Source organism: Budorcas taxicolor, chromosome 9 (assembly GCF_023091745.1).
Source record: "Budorcas taxicolor isolate Tak-1 chromosome 9, Takin1.1, whole genome shotgun sequence".
Taxonomy (NCBI): domain Eukaryota; kingdom Metazoa; phylum Chordata; class Mammalia; order Artiodactyla; family Bovidae; genus Budorcas; species Budorcas taxicolor.
The window spans coordinates 62,890,069-62,908,287 of NC_068918.1; the positions used below are offsets into that span (position 1 = coordinate 62,890,069).

The 18,219-nt window shown below is 35.1% G+C and overlaps 1 protein-coding gene across 9 annotated transcripts in view; it reads left to right on the top strand.

Moving 5' to 3' along the window:
• Nucleotides 1-18,219, top strand: part of EYA4 (EYA transcriptional coactivator and phosphatase 4) — a 364,174-nt gene that overhangs the window by 196,260 nt on the left and 149,695 nt on the right. For all 9 annotated transcript variants that reach the window (XR_008199925.1, XM_052646010.1, XM_052646009.1 and 6 more), the window contains one exon: nt 17,656-17,705. Coding sequence is in view for 8 of the 9 variants with exons in the window: in XM_052646010.1 (XP_052501970.1) it covers nt 17,656-17,705 (50 nt within the window). In the remaining variant the exon portion in view is untranslated. The remainder of the gene's footprint in view (nt 1-17,655; nt 17,706-18,219) is intronic.

The following is an 18,219-nucleotide window of genomic DNA, read 5'->3' on the forward strand; positions in this document are numbered from 1 at the left end:
CCTTACTGTATCATAGAGCCACACTAGAGACCAAGAAAAATGAAAGGAGAAATAACCATCCCAGAATTAAGTAGACAAATTGGAGGCAGTAATCCCCATAATGCCTGTAAATGCTAAATTGAAATATTGTAGGAGGAATTTATGACATGAGCTTAGCCTTTTGTTTTTCTTTTTGAGATCTGTGAGACATATTTTTAAAGGGATAGATGTGGAAAGTTCATAACATTATTTACTTGAAAGAAAACAATTCTTTTTTTGCTATAAACCATTAGAAAGAAAGGGAACCTCCGTGCCAGAGAAGAGACTTATTTGCACTAGCCTTATCTCTTGAATTTAACTCTTCTGTTTCCTTTTCATTTCTTTACAGTTTAACATATCTCTGTTTTGAAAACACAAAGGGTTTTCTTTTAGAAAATATTTTATGTAAAATGATAACTGCTGTGTGAGCACTTTTGTGTTCACCCCTTCCTCTACCTCAAATAAAACTACGTTAAAGATGAATGAAATTAAAATGCCTATAATTATCTTTCCACTTTGTCAACATGCACATATGTGTGCTTAGAGGAAGAAGACAATTTTGTGCTTGTTGGAGAGATGTAATAGTGAAAGTGAAATCTTAAAAGCCTTCTGCCTCATCAAAAAAGAAAAAACCATAAAATGCTAGTTGGGACTTTAAAAGAATAGCAATCCTTATTTAATCCTTATTTAAATGTGTGCCAATTCTTAACTTGCCATGAAGTATTTCTTCTGCAGAAATGTTTCACTTTAAAAGAAAGTCAAGTAAAATTTGCTTTTAGAAGATTTAATGCAGGGATTTTAACTCTTCAAGTAGATACCCCAATGGGTTATGAATGTGTCCCCATGACAACAGGTTGACAGCCTAGGAGTCAGGATAATTCAGATCCCAGTGAAAGACGGGAGCTGTTGATGGGGGTGACCTCTGATGGCAAGTCATCTTACTATAAACAGAAAGGTGCAGAAAGCCATTGGTCAGAGCCAAGAGTGTTTACTCTCCAGGTCTCCTGGTTAACCTAAATAAATGCACTGCTTCTGGAGCACAGAGGTTCATGACAGAGCAAGGTGTTTTTAAAGCTACCTGGATGTTGGTTCGAGACTATAAACTCTGGGACTGTTCTGTAATCCTTGAACCGGGTTTCATTCTGCTCTCACTGGAAAATGGAATTTATTGGCTGTTGAACTTCACACACATGCACGCACACACAAAACTTCCAAATAAAACTGGAATTAGCTTCAAGCTTTTGGACTTTGAATGAGGTAAGTTGAATTTAGCTTTTGATTGAGGCATTATAATTATTGTGTTATGTGGTAAATCCTTGAAGTGTAGGCAGTTCTATCTCAGCAAATAGTATCAGGTAAAATAAGTTTGGATTTTTCTCAGTTTTAGCACAAGGATGATAGAAGAAATATGTACATAAAATTTGAGTGAATAGGTCATTATAGAGAAAATCCCTAGTTAGTCCATGCTGAAGCTGTTAAATACTCTTTGTTTTTACTTAATAAAATTCAATAATTTTGAATTTTAATTTAAAATTAAATTACTACTATACTTTATATTAATGCTAAGAAGAAATGCAGGTGATAAAATAATTGATGATTAACAGATTAGTGCTCCTTAGAAAACTGTAGTAGACTTTGAGGGATGTTTCCCTTTTAATAAGATGCATGATGTAGGATTTAAAAAATTAATACCAGCTATTTAAATGAAAGGTGCTTTTTTTTTTCTGGATAATTTTTGTTTTGAAATCTTGTGCTCAATTGGATATTTTCATTAGATTTCTGATGTAGTCGTCTCAATAAGCATGTTATATTTTCTATGAAAACAAATATTTTCCTCCATTTATGGAACTTTTTTCCCCCAAAATTATGATCTTAAGTTTAATTTTAGCTTCATAACAATACCTTAAGTTTCCAGTTGGTCTTTACCTTCATTTGAATATGCACTTGAACACTTGCTTTGATTTAAAACCTTGAGGTGGAAGCCTTTGAAATGCTTCGGGTTAAATTACTTATATGCATATATATATGTGTGTGTGTGTATATAAATCTTTGAATCTCATGAAGAAAGATTGTGAATTGGTGTTTTTGCTGCATCACAGAACCAAACTGTGGGTGAATTGTCCAAGTAGTCGTAGTATCTTAAAGATTTCTTTCATTCAAGATTTCTTTCATTACTGAGGAAGGGTTTGCTTTCTATTGGTACTGTTTTATTTTCTTGTGAGAAAAGCATAATTCAGGAGGAGAAAATGTCTTCTAATTCTAAGTGTCTGTGAAAACTGATTTACTGCCAGAGTTAGCTTGTTTAGGGAACCTGTTTGAAGAAAGGGAGGATGAATTATCACAGCCAATAAGTTTGCCAGGTTGGCTTCCAGGGTCTACTGAGCATCAGTCAGCACTATCCAGTTTCCTGCTCCTTTCCTGACTTGCGGTTACTGTTTTCTGGAATCCTGTGTAATTGAATAATGATGTTGCACTACCTTATTTCACTTTTTGCCAGTTTGTTCTTTCACCTAACCTTTCCTAAACTACTGAAATATTATCAAACTGACAACAAAAGCAAATACGAATAATCATACGATGTGTTGTGTTATAACTTCTTAGGGAGAGGGGGAGGAGAGGGAAGAAGAGAGAAAGAGAGATAGAAAGAGAGGCCAATTTTTTAAATCCCTTTGATTTCTCTCTTTCCTCCTCGAAGTTCTTTATAAATTATTGTTGTCAGAATTTTTGAAATTGTATGATCTGACTTTTTGAACTCAGCCACCCGCAGAAGGAAGGTGGTTGTGTGTGTCAAGGGCTGTCTCACATTTTGCTTTGGGGAAATACTATAAACCAATTTTGACGGTAACACAGCTGTTGGAGAAATACAAAAGCCAGATGACTTCATAAGTGTGTATTGAGGAAACCAGGATAAATTGTGTTTAGAACCTGCTCTCAGAAAGCCATTTTAATTGAGGTCAAAGAGGAAAAAATTGTAAGTATATCTCAATTATTTATTCTGTTTACCTAGAATGAGACCGTCACGACAGATAAACCTAATCTATAATTCCTTTACTCTTTAACCCTTGAGTTTAACCACTCTGGGGATCTATTTTTACATTGAGACTACAGAGGGTACTTCATTCTTTATGATAACCAAGTATTTAGGACCACAGAAATTTTGAAATTACCTGACTAAATTTCACTTCCATGTAAAGAATCAACTTGTACATTTGAAAATATTTATAATAAATTGCTTAGTTTTTACCTGGAGTTGCATAGTTAATGGGACTATTTTTTCTGACTACATATTTGTATATGTGAAATATGTTTCACATGGAACTGTTTTGTCTTTTGCCCTTAGCTTGCAGGTAATTCAGAATGTTACTTTAATTTGATAGAAAATCTATTAAAATGGAAATCACATAACTTGTGTTTTTTTTTAGAGTGTAAATTATGCCACAATCTGTGTTTTATTAACTCTGCTAATGAAGAATTTCATTTTTGGATTAAAAACTGAGGAAATATGATTTATAACAATGATTATGCAAAATAGATTTAATATAAAAGTACTTTAGATTTTGAAATGCTGCTTTTGAATTTCAAAATCTAAATATCATTTAAAAACCAAAGTAAAATACAGTGTGCTACAGATACATTTTTGCTTATTGTGTATAGTTTAATTTTAAAAATAAAGAACTTGATGCCAACACCACAGGATTTTCTCTTTAAAAATTGTTATTTTAATGGAAGATAAACAATTTAAAATTTACAAAACTTGAAAATGTAGCTGTCTGTTTATACTTTTTAATCAATATGTTGTTCCAGAAATATTAATATCACGTAAATTCATCTTCAGATTAATCTACAGGTATATGTTGTTCAATTTAAAATTGCCTTTAACATTTTATTGTTTACATTCTACCTATCAATTTGTTTTTAAAAGACTTTCTCTGTTTTCCTTACCAGTTATTGTGATATCTTTGAGCACATTAGGTTTTAAAATATTTGTTGAAAATATTTTTTAATGTATATATATGTATTCAAGCAAGAGATTTTAACAGAAATTTTTATTGAAATTCAACAATTATATATTAATAAACCAGACTATCTCTATGTTGATTATTGTTCAAATTGAAAAGGTTAGTTACCAATTGTACTTAGTAGACAAATGATACTAGGTGCACTAGAGTATGTTACAGAGTGATTGATATTTATGCTTTAAAACAAATGATAGTTAACCTATGCCTGTGGCCAAATTCTTTTGAAGTTTCATGACTAAGATGAGCTGAATTTGTTAAGTGGTAGAGGACTGTGTTTTCTAGGGGCCAGTTGTGCTTGGCAGGTCATGATAAATGGGGAAGTTTTTCTTAACCTTGTGGCCAAAACATTCCAATATCTAAAAAAGGAAAAGAAAACAAAGATATAAAAATCGTTGTTGAAAACATTCGCAAGATTTCTCTGTTTAGGGGAATAAGATCAGTTTGTAAGATTATTTTTAAAGGGTTGTTGGTGTGAATTCATAACTTCACTCGAATGGAGGGAAATCTAAAGATTTTCATATTTAAAATGGGTGGATTTATTCTTTACTGGTTCAGTGAGAACGTGTATAGTAGAGTCAGCAATTCTAATTTAACTGCAGTAGATTTTACCAAATTAACATTATGCTCATTGAGTATTTAGTTCTTAGTTTAGAATTGCATATTCTATTTTCCTTTTTATTGTTTTAATAGTATCTGTTTTGAGACACCCAGGACTGCAAAGATACATGTTCAAAAGTATAAAAAGACCAATGTATACAGGTAAATATCTCTTAGGAGTTTATAGCACATATTTTTGAGGAAATCATTTTAACCCTTGTCTGTTTATATTTATGCTAAGTATTATAGCAATCTAGTCTCATTTCCAGACTTAGGAGGGGACCAACTTTCATATGAGCTGTAACATGATATGTTAAGGCATCTTATGGTTCCTTTTGTGGCGTTTTAAGTACTGTGTTACTTTTGATATGGTCCCTGGTGGATAATAATGAAAAAACATACTGTTAGAAAGAGGTTGAAATTTTCCTGAATATTTTATACAGTATATGTGGAGTTTATGGCAGGTGACAAGCGACCATGGCATAACTAAGGAGAAAATGTACTCCAGAATTTTAAAAGCTCATGTAGTTTGACATTTGATTTAATACATATACACTGTACATGAATAATTATGCTTTGTTTCCCTGAGTCATTGTTACTAAGTTGCTTTTTAAATATATCCAACCTTGCAATGAACTCTCAAATAATTTGAACCCTGTTGTGACAGTTGTAGTTGATGAAGAGTTATAGCCTATAGGATTTTTTAACTTTAAAACATAATTCCTCCCCAGTGTGTAATTTTATATAACCTCCCTCCCCCAAACCTGAGTCCTGGAAGGTTCCTGCATAAAGGCCAGAAATCAAGTAAGATTGCCATGACACTCCAATACTAGCGGGGTAAAATAATTTCACTTCAGGGTTTTGGGGGTGGATTTGTTTTTATTAACCCTCTAACGCTACTATTATAGGTGTATGTGTTAATTTTGTTTACTGTTGCAGCTAATGACAGAATATTCATTTGTATCTTTATATTTTGTCTATGAATATCCATTAAAGAATTTTTCTAGACTGAAGTAGATGCAGACTTGCGGTTATGCAGCAGAGTTCTCTCACTTTTACTATAAATAAGTGGGAGCTTGGGCTTTTGGAAACCCATACTTGGTGTTACAGGGAGAAGCTCAGGTAAGCAATGATAAAGATACTGAGGAGGAATATACTAAGAAAAGGGAGGAGTAAAGAAACTTCCCTAACCCCATGAAAAGAATTTCAGAAATGTGTGAATTATAGAGCCACAAGATTTTTGTTTCTAAGGAAGAATGACACTTTATAAAAATGGTTTTTATTAGATTATTTAGTGATTAGATTTTTACAAAGTCTGTCTACAAAACTTTAATTTTTTGAACACCATTTGGCGACATGGTATTTACATTTTTTTGGAAAAACCTCTCAAATTTGTGTGGGCATATTGAAACAGATCTATCTTTTTTAAAATTCTGTGTGACAAACTTTGTGTTCCAAAGATTTTTTTTTAGAAGTCAAGTACTCCATTGTAACATACCTTTAAAATGCAAAATAGATCTCTCTGAGAAATGTGGAGACATTTTCATTGAAGATAGTTTAGAAGGTATAAATTTTATCTGTGTGTGGCTAATAAAGTAGCAATTCTGTGCTCATCTTCTCAATATAAATTGTACCACATGGATGCCCAAGTAATCATAGGTTATCACATTAAAGGGTATATCCTGTGCTAAATTCTAAAGTAGTTTTAACTTGTAAATATTATATTTAAAAAATGAACATATATATTCTTTCATTACTCTAAGTAAATAAACATTAGAATAATTTTTGACAAAAGCCTCTAGTGCAAAAAATGTGTATTTACTTGAATATGCCAACTACTATTACTTTGACTCGATTTTAAAGTTAATTTGTATACCTACTTTTATATTTTTTTACCTATGTTATTGTGTGCATTCTGAAGTAAAACAGAAAAAAGCATAGGTTAATTCATATTTATTTAGTGCTATTAATTAGAGAACAGGATGATCTGGGTGGAAGCACATTAAATTCTAAGTTTGGTTCAACCAATTGAAAAAAAATTAAATGTGTTAAAAAGAATCAGCTAATGAAGATGTATTAAATGAGAGGGTAATTTACGTTTCTAGAGTAAAGCTGCAATAATTAAAAGAAAAACCTTTAAATTCTGATATGTAATTTAAAATTCAAATACGGCCAAATTCTGTTAGAAAATATGAAAAAAATGGCACATAAAAATTTATATCTCAGTATGTCTCTCTCTCTCCTTTATTTTACTAAATCAAAACTTAATGGTAACTAAAGTTAGGTTCCCATTCTGCTTTATCAGCAAAAATTTATAATAATTTATCTAACCTAATCATAAAATGCATTTTATAAAGTATGTATTAATATAAAACTCTAGGCATTGATACACTACAGTATTTGTATACATATTATTTATGAGTCAGATTCACATTTTGTATTATTCATATTTGAAATAGAATCAAAGCTGAAAATTATTGTTGACAGTAATTCTGCATCACTTTCTGTATTTACAAATAGTATTTCATGTGATAACCTACAATCAATTTGCACTGAAGGAACACATTTTATTTTTATATCTATTTTTATCCATTCTTTTCCTTAAATAGTAATGCATTCAAATCTATATTAGATTTCTATATGGTTCAGTGAGGAAATAAAGACTGTCTTACATACCACCTATAGGCATTTGTATGTTACTCTTTATAACAGAAAACTTTTATTTCTAAAGTTTTTATTTTGCATTTAGAGTTTCAAATTGATCTTTTATTATCACTGTATAGTATGTTCTAAGGCCTTATTGTTAAAGTTCATTTCAAAATAAAATAAAGTTACAAAAGAGCTCTTTCAAAATGTCTTTTTCCATTATTCCATCCTTTACATTTTTTTTATCATTACTGTTTCAGGATTTATAAACAGCAAGATTAAGTACAAAATAATTGGGATAATTGGTTCCAGCTTTTTTAGAAGATGGTAGATAGGATAAAAGAAACGTTTTTCTTTGCAATTTTTTTTTATGAGCTAATTCTGTTTTCCTCAAAAGATTATAAGCCTCTCAAAGTATTTAGAGGCTAGAAAATGTGAAAAACTTCAAGGCAATCTTTATAATTGAACACAATTTTCATAGTGCAAAACATCCTAGAAATTATATTTTCTATATGTATTTTCCAGATAGTAAAAGTATTCATTCTCAATACCAGATCTCGCATTCTTTATAATTGTTTAAAAAGTACAGTTTATATTGTTCATGTCAGCCTAAAGATTTGAAGAACGGTTTCATGAAAAAGAAGCGTCATTTTTTTTATAACTGTCTAGCTAATGTAATGTTGTTGACCAGTCTTTTCTACCTCCTTGTTCTGCTTTATTTCCTCTTGGCAATCACGGCTGTTGACATTATATTCTTTGCTTATCTGGTTACTTTTTAATTGTATATCTTCTCAACTAGAATGCATGATCCATGCAGGCAGATTTTGTTGGTCTAAGTCAGTGCTGTTCAACAAAAGTATAATCTGAGCCACTTGTGATTTTAGCTTTGTTAGAAAAATAAAAGGAAATGTTTATAACAGAATATACCTAAATTTCATTTCACTTATATAATATTATGTTATATATCAATATTATATAAAATACTGAAATATTTTCCCTTTTTTTTACATACTGAGTCTTTTAAATCCCCTGTGCCTTTTATACTTACAGCAGATATCAATTTAGACTAACCATGTTTCAAGTTCTAAATAGCCACACGTCGCTAGGGGCAACTTTGGTGGACTGTTCAAGTTTAGTTCATCTCTGTGCCTAGAATGGTACCTCGTATACCCCAAGAAACTCGGTAAAGCCTTTTGAATGAATGAATCCTGATGCTTCAGATGTACAACAGCAACAACAACAACAAAACAGAGATTGTTTTTTACATTACCCTATCTTTGCACTGGTTAGGGTATAAACGGTGGTGATGGGCATGAAAGATATTTGGATAATTTGCTCAAAATTCCATCTTACTTTGCCTATGGACTTTACATGTTACTATTGTTCGGTTAAAAACTGGTTACTTCCATCATCCAATTTAAAAGATTCACTTAATAGTTGATATATCACAAGAAGTAGCTAGTAGGGTCTCCTTCAAAAATTTTCCACAAAATGTTAGTTTCAACTCTTCATTTTAAAACAAACCTAATAAAAGCACGGAGAAGGCAATGGCACCCCACTCCAGTACTCTTGCCTGGAAAATCCCATGGACAGAGGACCCTGGTAGGCTGCAGTCCATGAGGTCGCTGAGAGTCGGACACGACTGAGCGACTTCACTTTCACTTTTCACTTTTCACTTTCATGCATTGGAGAAGGAAATGGCAACCCACTCCAGTGTTCTTGCCTGGAGAATCCCAGGGACGGGGGAGCCTGGTGGGCTGCCGTCTATGGGGTCGCACAGAGTGGGACACGACTGAAGTGACTTAGCATAATAAAAGCAACTGGCAAATGGAACGTAAGAGAGAAAGGCTTGCTATATAGCATTCGGTTCTAATTCTCTCCCTGTTAGCTGTGAGACATTGCTAGGTTTTTAACCTCTTTGAGCCTTAGTTTTCTCATTTTTAATAGAATTTCAGGCATCGTGCCTGTCTTCATAGACTAAATGACACACGTCGGCTTGATCCCTAAGTTGGAAAAAGCCTTGGAGAAGGAAATGGCAGCTCACTCTAGTATTCTTGCCTGTGAAATCCTGGGCAGACTAAACAACAGCAACAATAGTCTAATACCAGTTGAAAGAATCCTTGCTTAATAGATGGCAGCAATTATCATTAGTATGATATAATAAAAATTAAACTTTTAAATATCAAAATGTTTTGATCTTCATTTTAAACAATATAGTTTATGTGTTTATGAATTTTAGGTTTTTAACATTTAGTGGTTAAAATGCCCTCAGAGATCTGGACTTGAAATTTACTACATAAATTGCTTGCAGATTAATCTATTTCTCAGTATTATCATCTGTGACTTGGGGTAAAAATTAGTAACTGCCTAAGCATTGCATAGCATATAATAAACACTCAAATATTTCAGCTATTGTTCATTCATTCAAAAATTTCAGCGTTTGATATTTGTATCTTCACTACATACTAATAGTTATATTCTTGAAATAGTTAAACTTCTAAGTATTTTTCATCTTAATTTGATTTTTGCATGTAGTTTTATAACATTAAGTAGGGTTAAAATTCACATTTTTGCCATCAATTAAGTGCATTTAACATGTTTGGAGAAGGAAATGGCAAGCCACTCCAGTGTTCTTGCCTGGAGAATCCCAGAGACAGGGGAGCCTGGTGGGCTGCCGTCTATGGGGTCGCACAGAGTCGGACACGACTGACGAGACTTAGCAGCAGCAGCAGCAGCAACATTTTTTGTCTTTTTTCTCTTGGCATAGTCTTTTGTTCACTTCCTACTGTGTCTTATGAAATGTGAGATTTGGATTTAAATTATGGGCATGAAATTCTGTCTCGTTTCTTGATCTGCTTGTTTTCAACTTTATTCAAAATAAATTTGAAACTAAATTAGTCCTTAAAGACAAAATGCTATGTATTTTGTAAGAGTAGTCTATCTTTAATAGTGTGTATATCTCAGCAGTCACCATTTAATGAAGTATTGATCTCTCGAATAGGACAGTGTGTTTAAATTTAGGTAAAACTGTCTATTTGGCTTCTAATTCCAGGATGAAGATACTGAGATAAGTTTTTTAAAATTCATTTTTATTAATTTATTTTTATTGTAGTATAGTTGATAGAGTGTGTTGTGTCAATCTCTGCTGTACAGCAAAATGACTCAGTTTTTTGTATTCTTTTCCATTATGGTTTATCACAGGATATTGAATATAGTTCCCTGTGCTATACAGGAGGACCTTGTTGTTTATCCATTCTAAATGTAATAGTTAGTATCTACCAATCCCAAACTCCCAGTCCATCCTGCTCCCTAGCTTCCTACCCCTTGGCAAGAAGCCTGTTCTCCATGTTTATGAATTTGTTTTTCTTTGTAGATAGGTCATATTTTAGTTCCACATATAAGTAATATCATATGATATTGTCTGTCTCTCTTTTTGTACCCCAAGTGGGACACTTGTCTTTCTCTTCTGAGTTACTTCACTTAGTATGATAATCTCTAGTTATATCCATGTTGCTGCAAATGGCTTTTTTTTTTGGTTGTTTAGTTGCTAAGTCACATCTCACGCTCTTTGCAACCTCATGGACTGCAGCACACTAAGCTGCTCTCCCCTCTACTGTCTCCCAGAGTTTGCTCAATAACTGTTTTCCAGACTTTGCTATGACCCGTCCATGTTGAGTGGCCCTAATTGGCATGGCTCATAGCTTCATTGAGTTGTGCAAGCCCCTTCCTTATGACAAGACTGTGATCCATGAAAGGGCAAATGGCATTATTTCATTCTTTTTTATGGCAGAGAAGTATTCTATTGTATATATGTACATGTCTTCCTTATCCATTCATCTGTTGATGGACATTTAGGTTGTTTTCAGGTTTTGGCTATTGTGAACAGTGCTGCTGTGAACATAAAAGTGCATGCAGCTTTTGAATTGAATTTTTTTCTGGGCATATTTCTGAGAGTGGGATTCCTGGATCATACGGCAGTTCTATTTTTAATTTTCTTCATGATTGGAGCTCCTATGGGTCATGATTAATGGCTCTGCATAATTGGGATTTGCAAAATAAGTTTCTTAATAATTTATCTAACTTTTCTTCATCAGTTCAGAAAAAAGATAGGGTTGTGAAGTATTTTAATGAAGTTGTAAGTTGACATTTTTGATCTTTGTTATTACCAAAGTTTTTTCAAGGACAGATTAAAAGATCACATCATGTTGCTGTTCAGTCGCTGAGTTGAATCTCTTTTTGACTCCATAGACTGCAGCATGTCAGGCTTCCCTGTCCTTTACTGTCTCCCAGAGTTTGCTCAGATTTGTGTTCAGTGAGTCAGCAATGGTGTTTATTCAGATCATATTCTCTTTTATACTTTATTTTAGTCAGTAACAATAGGCTGTCATTTTTGTCTTCGAAATATCTGTTAAAAACATTTTCTCAACTCTCCCCATAATTCCTGTCTTAATTTAGGTCTTCATCATCTCTCACTGATAGACTGATTCATTTCAGTGCAGAGTTCAGTTCGGTCGCTCAGCCATGGCCAACTCTTTGCGACCCCTTGAATCACAGCACGCCAGGCCTCCTTGTCCATCACCAACTCCCGGAATTCACCCAAACTAACTTGCATCGAGTCAGTAATGCCATCCAGCCATCTCATCGCCTGTCGTCCCCTTCTCTTCCTGCCCCCAATCCCTCCCAGCAAAAAGACTCATTGGTCTTTTCCAATGAGTCAACTCTTCGCATGAGGTGGCCAAAGTACTGGAGTTTCAGCTTTAGCATCAGTCCTTCCAAAGAACACCCCGGGCTGATCTCCTTCAGAATGGACTGGTTAGATCTCCTTGCAGTCCAAGGGACTCTCAAGAGTCTTCTCCAACACCACAGTTCAAAAGCATCAATTCTTTGGTCCTCAGCTTTCTTCACAGTCCAACTCTTACATCCATATATGACCACTGGAAAAACCATAGCCTTGACTAGACGGACCTTTGTTGGCAAAGTAATGTCTCTGCTTTTGAATATGCTATCTAGATTGGTCATAACTTTCCTTCCAAGGAGTAAGCGTCTTTTAATTTCATGGCTGCAGTCACCATCTGCAGTGATTTTGGAGACCCCCAAAATAAAGGCTGACAGTGTTTCCACTGTTTCCCCAACGATTTCCCATGAAGTGATGGGACCAGATGCCATGATCTTCGTTTTCTGAATGTTGAGCTTTAGGCCAACTTTTTCACTCTCCTCTTTCACTTTCATCAAGAAGCTCTTTAGTTCTTTACTTTCTGCCATAAGGGTGGTGTCATCTGCATATCTGAGGTTACTGACATATCTCGCAGCAGTCTTGATTCCAGCTTTTGCTTCATCCAGTCCAGTGTTTCTCATGATGAAGTCTGCATAGAAGTTAAATAAGCAGAGTGACAAAATACAGCCTTGATGTACTCCTTTTCCTATTTGGAACCAGTCTATTGTTCCATGTCCACTTCTAACTGTTGCTTCCTGACCTCTATACAGATTCCTCAAGAGGCAGGTGGTCTGGTATTCAAATCTCTTTCAGAATTGTCCACAGTTTGTTGTGATCCACACAGTCAAAGGCTTTGGCATAGTCAATAAAGCAGAAATAGATGTTTTTTGGAACTCTTACTTTTTCAGTGATCCAGCAGATGTTGGCAATTTGATCTCTGGTTCCTCTGCCTTTTCTAAAACCAGCTTGAACATCTGGAAGTTCACAGTTCACGTATTGCTGAAGCCTGACTTGGAGAATTTTGAGCATTACTTTACTAGTGTGTGAAATGAGTGCAATTGTGCAGTAGTTTGAGCATTCTTTGGCATTGCCTTTCTTTGGGATTGTAATGAAAATCGATCTTTTCCAGTCCTGTGTTGTGAGAGGGCATCAGAGGGCAGACACAGTGAAACCATAATCACAGAAAACTAGCCAATCTGATCACATGGACCACAGCCTTGTCTAACTCAGTGAAACTAAGCCATGCTTTGTGGGGCCACCCAAGACAGACAGGTCATGGTGGAGAGGTCTGGTAGAATGTGGTCCACTGGAGAAGGGACTGGCAAACCACTTCAGTATTCTTGCCTTGAGAACCCCATGAATAGTATGAAAAGGCAAAATGATAGGATAGTGAAAGAGGAACTCCCCAGGTCGGTAAGTGCCCAATATGCTACTGGAGGTCAGTGGAGAAATAACTCTAGAAAAAATAAAGGGATGGGGCCAAAGCAAAAACAATACCCAGTTGTGGATGTGACTGGTGATAGAAGCAATGTCTGATGCTGTAAACAGCAATATTGCATAGGAACCTGGAATGTTAGGTCCATGAATCAAGGCAAATTGGAAGTGATCAAACAGGAGATGGCAAGAGTGAACGTCAACACTCTAGGAATCAGCGAACTAAAATGGACTGGAATGGGCGTATTTAACTCAGATGACCATTATGTCTACTACTGTGGGCAGGAATCCCTTAGAAGAAATGGAGTAGTCATCATGGTCAACGAAAGAGTCTGAAATGCAGCACTTCAGTTCAGTTCAGTTCAGTCGCTCAGTCGTGTCCGACTCTTTGCGACCCCATGAATCGCAGCATGCCAGGCCTCCCTGTCCATCACCAACTCCCGGAGTTCACTCAGACTCATGTCCATCGAGTCAGTGATGCCATCCAGCCATCTCATCGCCTGTCGTCCCCTTCTCCTCCTGCCCCCAATCCCTCCCAGCATGAGAGTCTTTTCCAATGAGTCAACTGTTTGCATGAGGTGGCCAAAGTACTGGAGTTTCAGTTTTAGCATCATTCCTTCCAAAGAACACCCTGGGATGATCTCCTTTAGAATGGACTGGTTGAATCTCCTTGCAGTCCAAGGGACTCTCAAGAGTCTTCTCCAACACCACAGTTCAAAAGCATCAATTCTTCGGCGCTCAGCTTTCTTCACAGTCCAACTCTCACATCCACACATGACCACTGGATAAACCAAAGCCTTGACTAGACGGACCTTAGTCGGCAAAGTAATGTCTCTGCTTTTGAATATACTATCTAGATTGGTCATAACTTTTCTTCCAAGGAGTAAGCGTCTTTTAGTTTCGTGGCTGCAATCACCATCTGCAGTGATTTTGGAGCCCAAAGAAATAAAGTCTGACACTGTTTCCACTGTTTCCCCATCTATTTCCCATGAAGTGATGGCACCGGATGCCATGATCTTAGTTTTCTGAATGTTGAGCTTTAGGCCAACTTTTTCACTCTCCTCTTTCACTTTCATCAAGAGGCTTTTTAGTTCCTCTTCACTTTCTGGTGATGTCATCTGCATATCTGGATGCAATCAAAAATGATAGAATGATCTCTGTTCATTTCCAAGGCAGACCATTCAATATCATGGTAATCCAAGCCTATGATTCACTTAGTGAGCTCGTATCTGGGAATTGTCTTAATCCATTTGGGCTGCTATAATGAGAAACTTCATGTAGTTTATAAAAACATATATTTGTTTCTCTTAGTTATGGAGGCTGGGAAGTCCAAGATGGTAGCTCCGGCATGGTTTTATGTGATGACAGCCCACCTCCTGATTCAAAGCCAGTGACTTCTCATTGTTTCCTCACATGGTAGAAGGGATAGGAAGCTCTGTGGAGTCTCTTTCTTAAGAGCCTTAATAGCATTTGGAAAGCCTTCATTTTCAGGATCTAAGCACCTGCCAAACGGCTCACTTCCTGATTTGCAGGGATTAGGATTTTGCAGATGAATTCTGAAGGGGCACAAACATTCAGACCAAAGCAAGGAGCATCTGTTCAAAGCTAGGGATTAGTGATATACACCATCAATACTGTGTCTGCTTTTGTGGAATGTGTACTTTTTCTCTTGTTGCATTAAGCTCATATCTGCCTTTCAGTCCTCATCCTGGCCCCTTCTACACTGTCTTATGCACCATCTCTACCCAGTCTGTTTTTTCAAAATCCTTCAGTGGTCTTCATTGTCCAAATATTAAATTCCAAATTCTTCATCATTTATAATATAATATCTAAAAGAATATATCTACTTCAGTCTTTCGTCACATACTTATTAATCATTGTGTTTCCTTGGTGGATCAGTGGTAGAGAACCCACTTGCAATATAGGAAATGAGAGATGGGACTTTGACCCCTGGGTCAGGAAGATCCCCTGAAGAAGGGCATGGCTGCGCACTTTAGTATTCTTGCCTGTAAAATCCCATGGAAAGAGGAGCCTGTCAGGTTGCAGTCCATAGAGTCACAAAAGAGTCGGATATGACTTAGTGACTAAGCAACAATGACAACAGCTAGGACTGTGCATACTAGACAGTAAGTAATCAGTAAATGGGTTCTCTGGCATACAATTAATACATTGAGAATAAATTAAAATAATATTAATTTTCTGGTTAATTATTTAAATAAAGATGTTTTGTAAAGCCATTGGTTTAAATATTTCTTTAAAAGCTTTGTTTTTTTAAACCACAGGAAGGTTATCTCATTCTAACTCTTGCTGAGAATGTCTGTCTAGTTTGCTTGTGTGATCTGGAGCTTCTTTAATTAGTCCCAAACTCAAGTTATCATAGTCCTTCAAAAACTAACATTCACTTCAATATGATTTCTACATATTCATTGGGCAGTTCATATAATTTCGGGTGATGAATCATAGGAAAGAAGGGTTTTAATGTCATATCCTTCCCTTTTGGTTCTTATTTTTCTTGAAATGGTTCGTGGACATAAGACTTTCATGGGTTTCATAGTGGATTTTACATTAACATTTTTAAGAAAGGTGTTCCTTTTTCTTTCTTTTTTTTTTTAAAACTAATTGCTCAAAGATATTTCTTTGCCGTTCATCTCATGGTGTTGAGCTCTGTATTGAGAGCATAGATGTTACATAATAGGGTAAGAATGATAATCTCTTTGCTGATCAGTTTTATTTTCATACTGTGTGGATATATACTCCAGATGCAAAAGAGAGTAAAGTTAATCAAGCAAACAGTTGATTCCCCTGATTATAAAATATCTAGACTCAGAATTGAAAGCAAAGACACCGATTTTTGAAAGTGTAGGGGTTTTTTTTTTTTTTTTTTTTCAAAACGCATTCTTCTGAGATGGGGAAGGAAATAAGACTTCACTTCACTAAGAGCCAAGACTTCACTAAGAAAAAAATTGCAACTTTGGAGAACTAACAAGATGTTACACTCCAGATACAACTGTGATGTAAAACATGAAGTTCAAGAACTTATCTGTATGGAAATCACACATTAGACTGGCTGGGATGTCATTATTCATAATATTTAACAAAAGGACACTGATGGAAGTTAGCTTTAAAGAACAATAGTGGAAACATCTCTAGGAATACTTGAAAGTATTTGTGAGCTGGAAAGAAAATGCTGATCTTTAAAATTCCAAACCTACTCTTAAGGAATACCACTTCTATCACAACTCACACTCATGTTGTATGTTCACGGCATATATCCAGTAGACTATTTTTTCACTTCCAAGCTGCATATTAGAAGTTAAAGTGCCTTGGGATTCTATAGGCTGCATAAATAGACCATGGGAATGTAAACACCCAGACTGTATGACCACGTACTTGGTAATTAATGTATCTTGTTTACATTCCATATTAACTAAAAAATTTTTGAAATGGCCTTTACTTTGCATATAATGTACCCATTAAAACCATGATTGTCAGACATAGTATCTGTGCTTGAAGTTAAATAGTGAAAGGCAATGGATGTGTGCTTTACCTTATTTTAGAGGGTATACCACAGACTTTTGACCAGAATTGGATAGCATATACTAAAAGCAAAAGGTTGTTTTTTTTTTTCCTCATCCTTTACCTTGTGTGGGTTAAAAGCCACAAAGTTGAAATATAGTCTGCAAAGTATACTTCAAATATATATGAGAAGTCTGTGAGCAATGCCGAAACTTAATTGATATGCTGAGAAATATATAAAACATACAGCCACTGGATTGAGAAAATGAAAATTAATATGTGAATGGTTTAGCTAACACTATGCTTTGCCCCCAGAACCTGGTGTTTATTATTGTGCACTTTAGTAGGAGACAGAAGCGGTATCAATTGGAAAAACATTTCTTAGTGAATTGAGAACTGTATGGCTTTCCAATTCCTAAGTGGGAAACCTGGTTCTTTGGTTTCTTTGTTCCTACTTAAGCAAGTCCCAAGCTATTTTAGCTGAACATTTTACATACTAATGGAGTCTAGGGAAGTGACTTTGGCAGCTGTTCATGGGATAATAATGAAATACACTATTTAATACTGCATGCTGCTGCTGTAAAATGTGGGGAGTATTTTATAGAGATCCTGGTGAGTAGAGCTGTATCCACTTTAAGTTTAGCAAGTGTGTGAAACTGAATGAGGAAGTTCTTTTTTCATATGAGACTAACTAGTACTCTTTTCTTACAGGTAAAGAAAACGTGCACAGAATCAGATGTTCCCGAACCCCAGAATTCCAGGTACAGTAAAACAGAGGCCAAGACTCCACTAAGAAAAATTGCAACTTTGGAGAACTAATACGATGTTATACTCCAGATACAACTGTGATGTAAAACATGGGGTTTAAGAACCTGTCTGTATGGAAATCATACATTAGACTGGCTGGGATGTCATTACTCATGGTATTTAATAAAAGGACACTGATGGAAGTTAGCTTTAAAGAACAATAGTGGAAACATCTCTAGGAATACTTGAAAATATATTCCCATAGTATTTATTAAGTTCATCCTCAATTTTCTTTCTATTCTCTTCTTAGAATGTATTCACATCTGAAATTTTTTCCGGAAACTGAATATCTTTTAAATCTGTGTTTACTGAAAATCTGCCTTTTTTTTTTTTTTTTCAATCAAATGTTGCTAGATTTGAGAATGTCATCAAATTGGAACAACCAAAATTAACTTGGCATTCTTTTTGTGCTTAGTCACTTCATTCATGTCCAACTCCTTGCGACCCCGTCTACTGTAGCCCACCAGA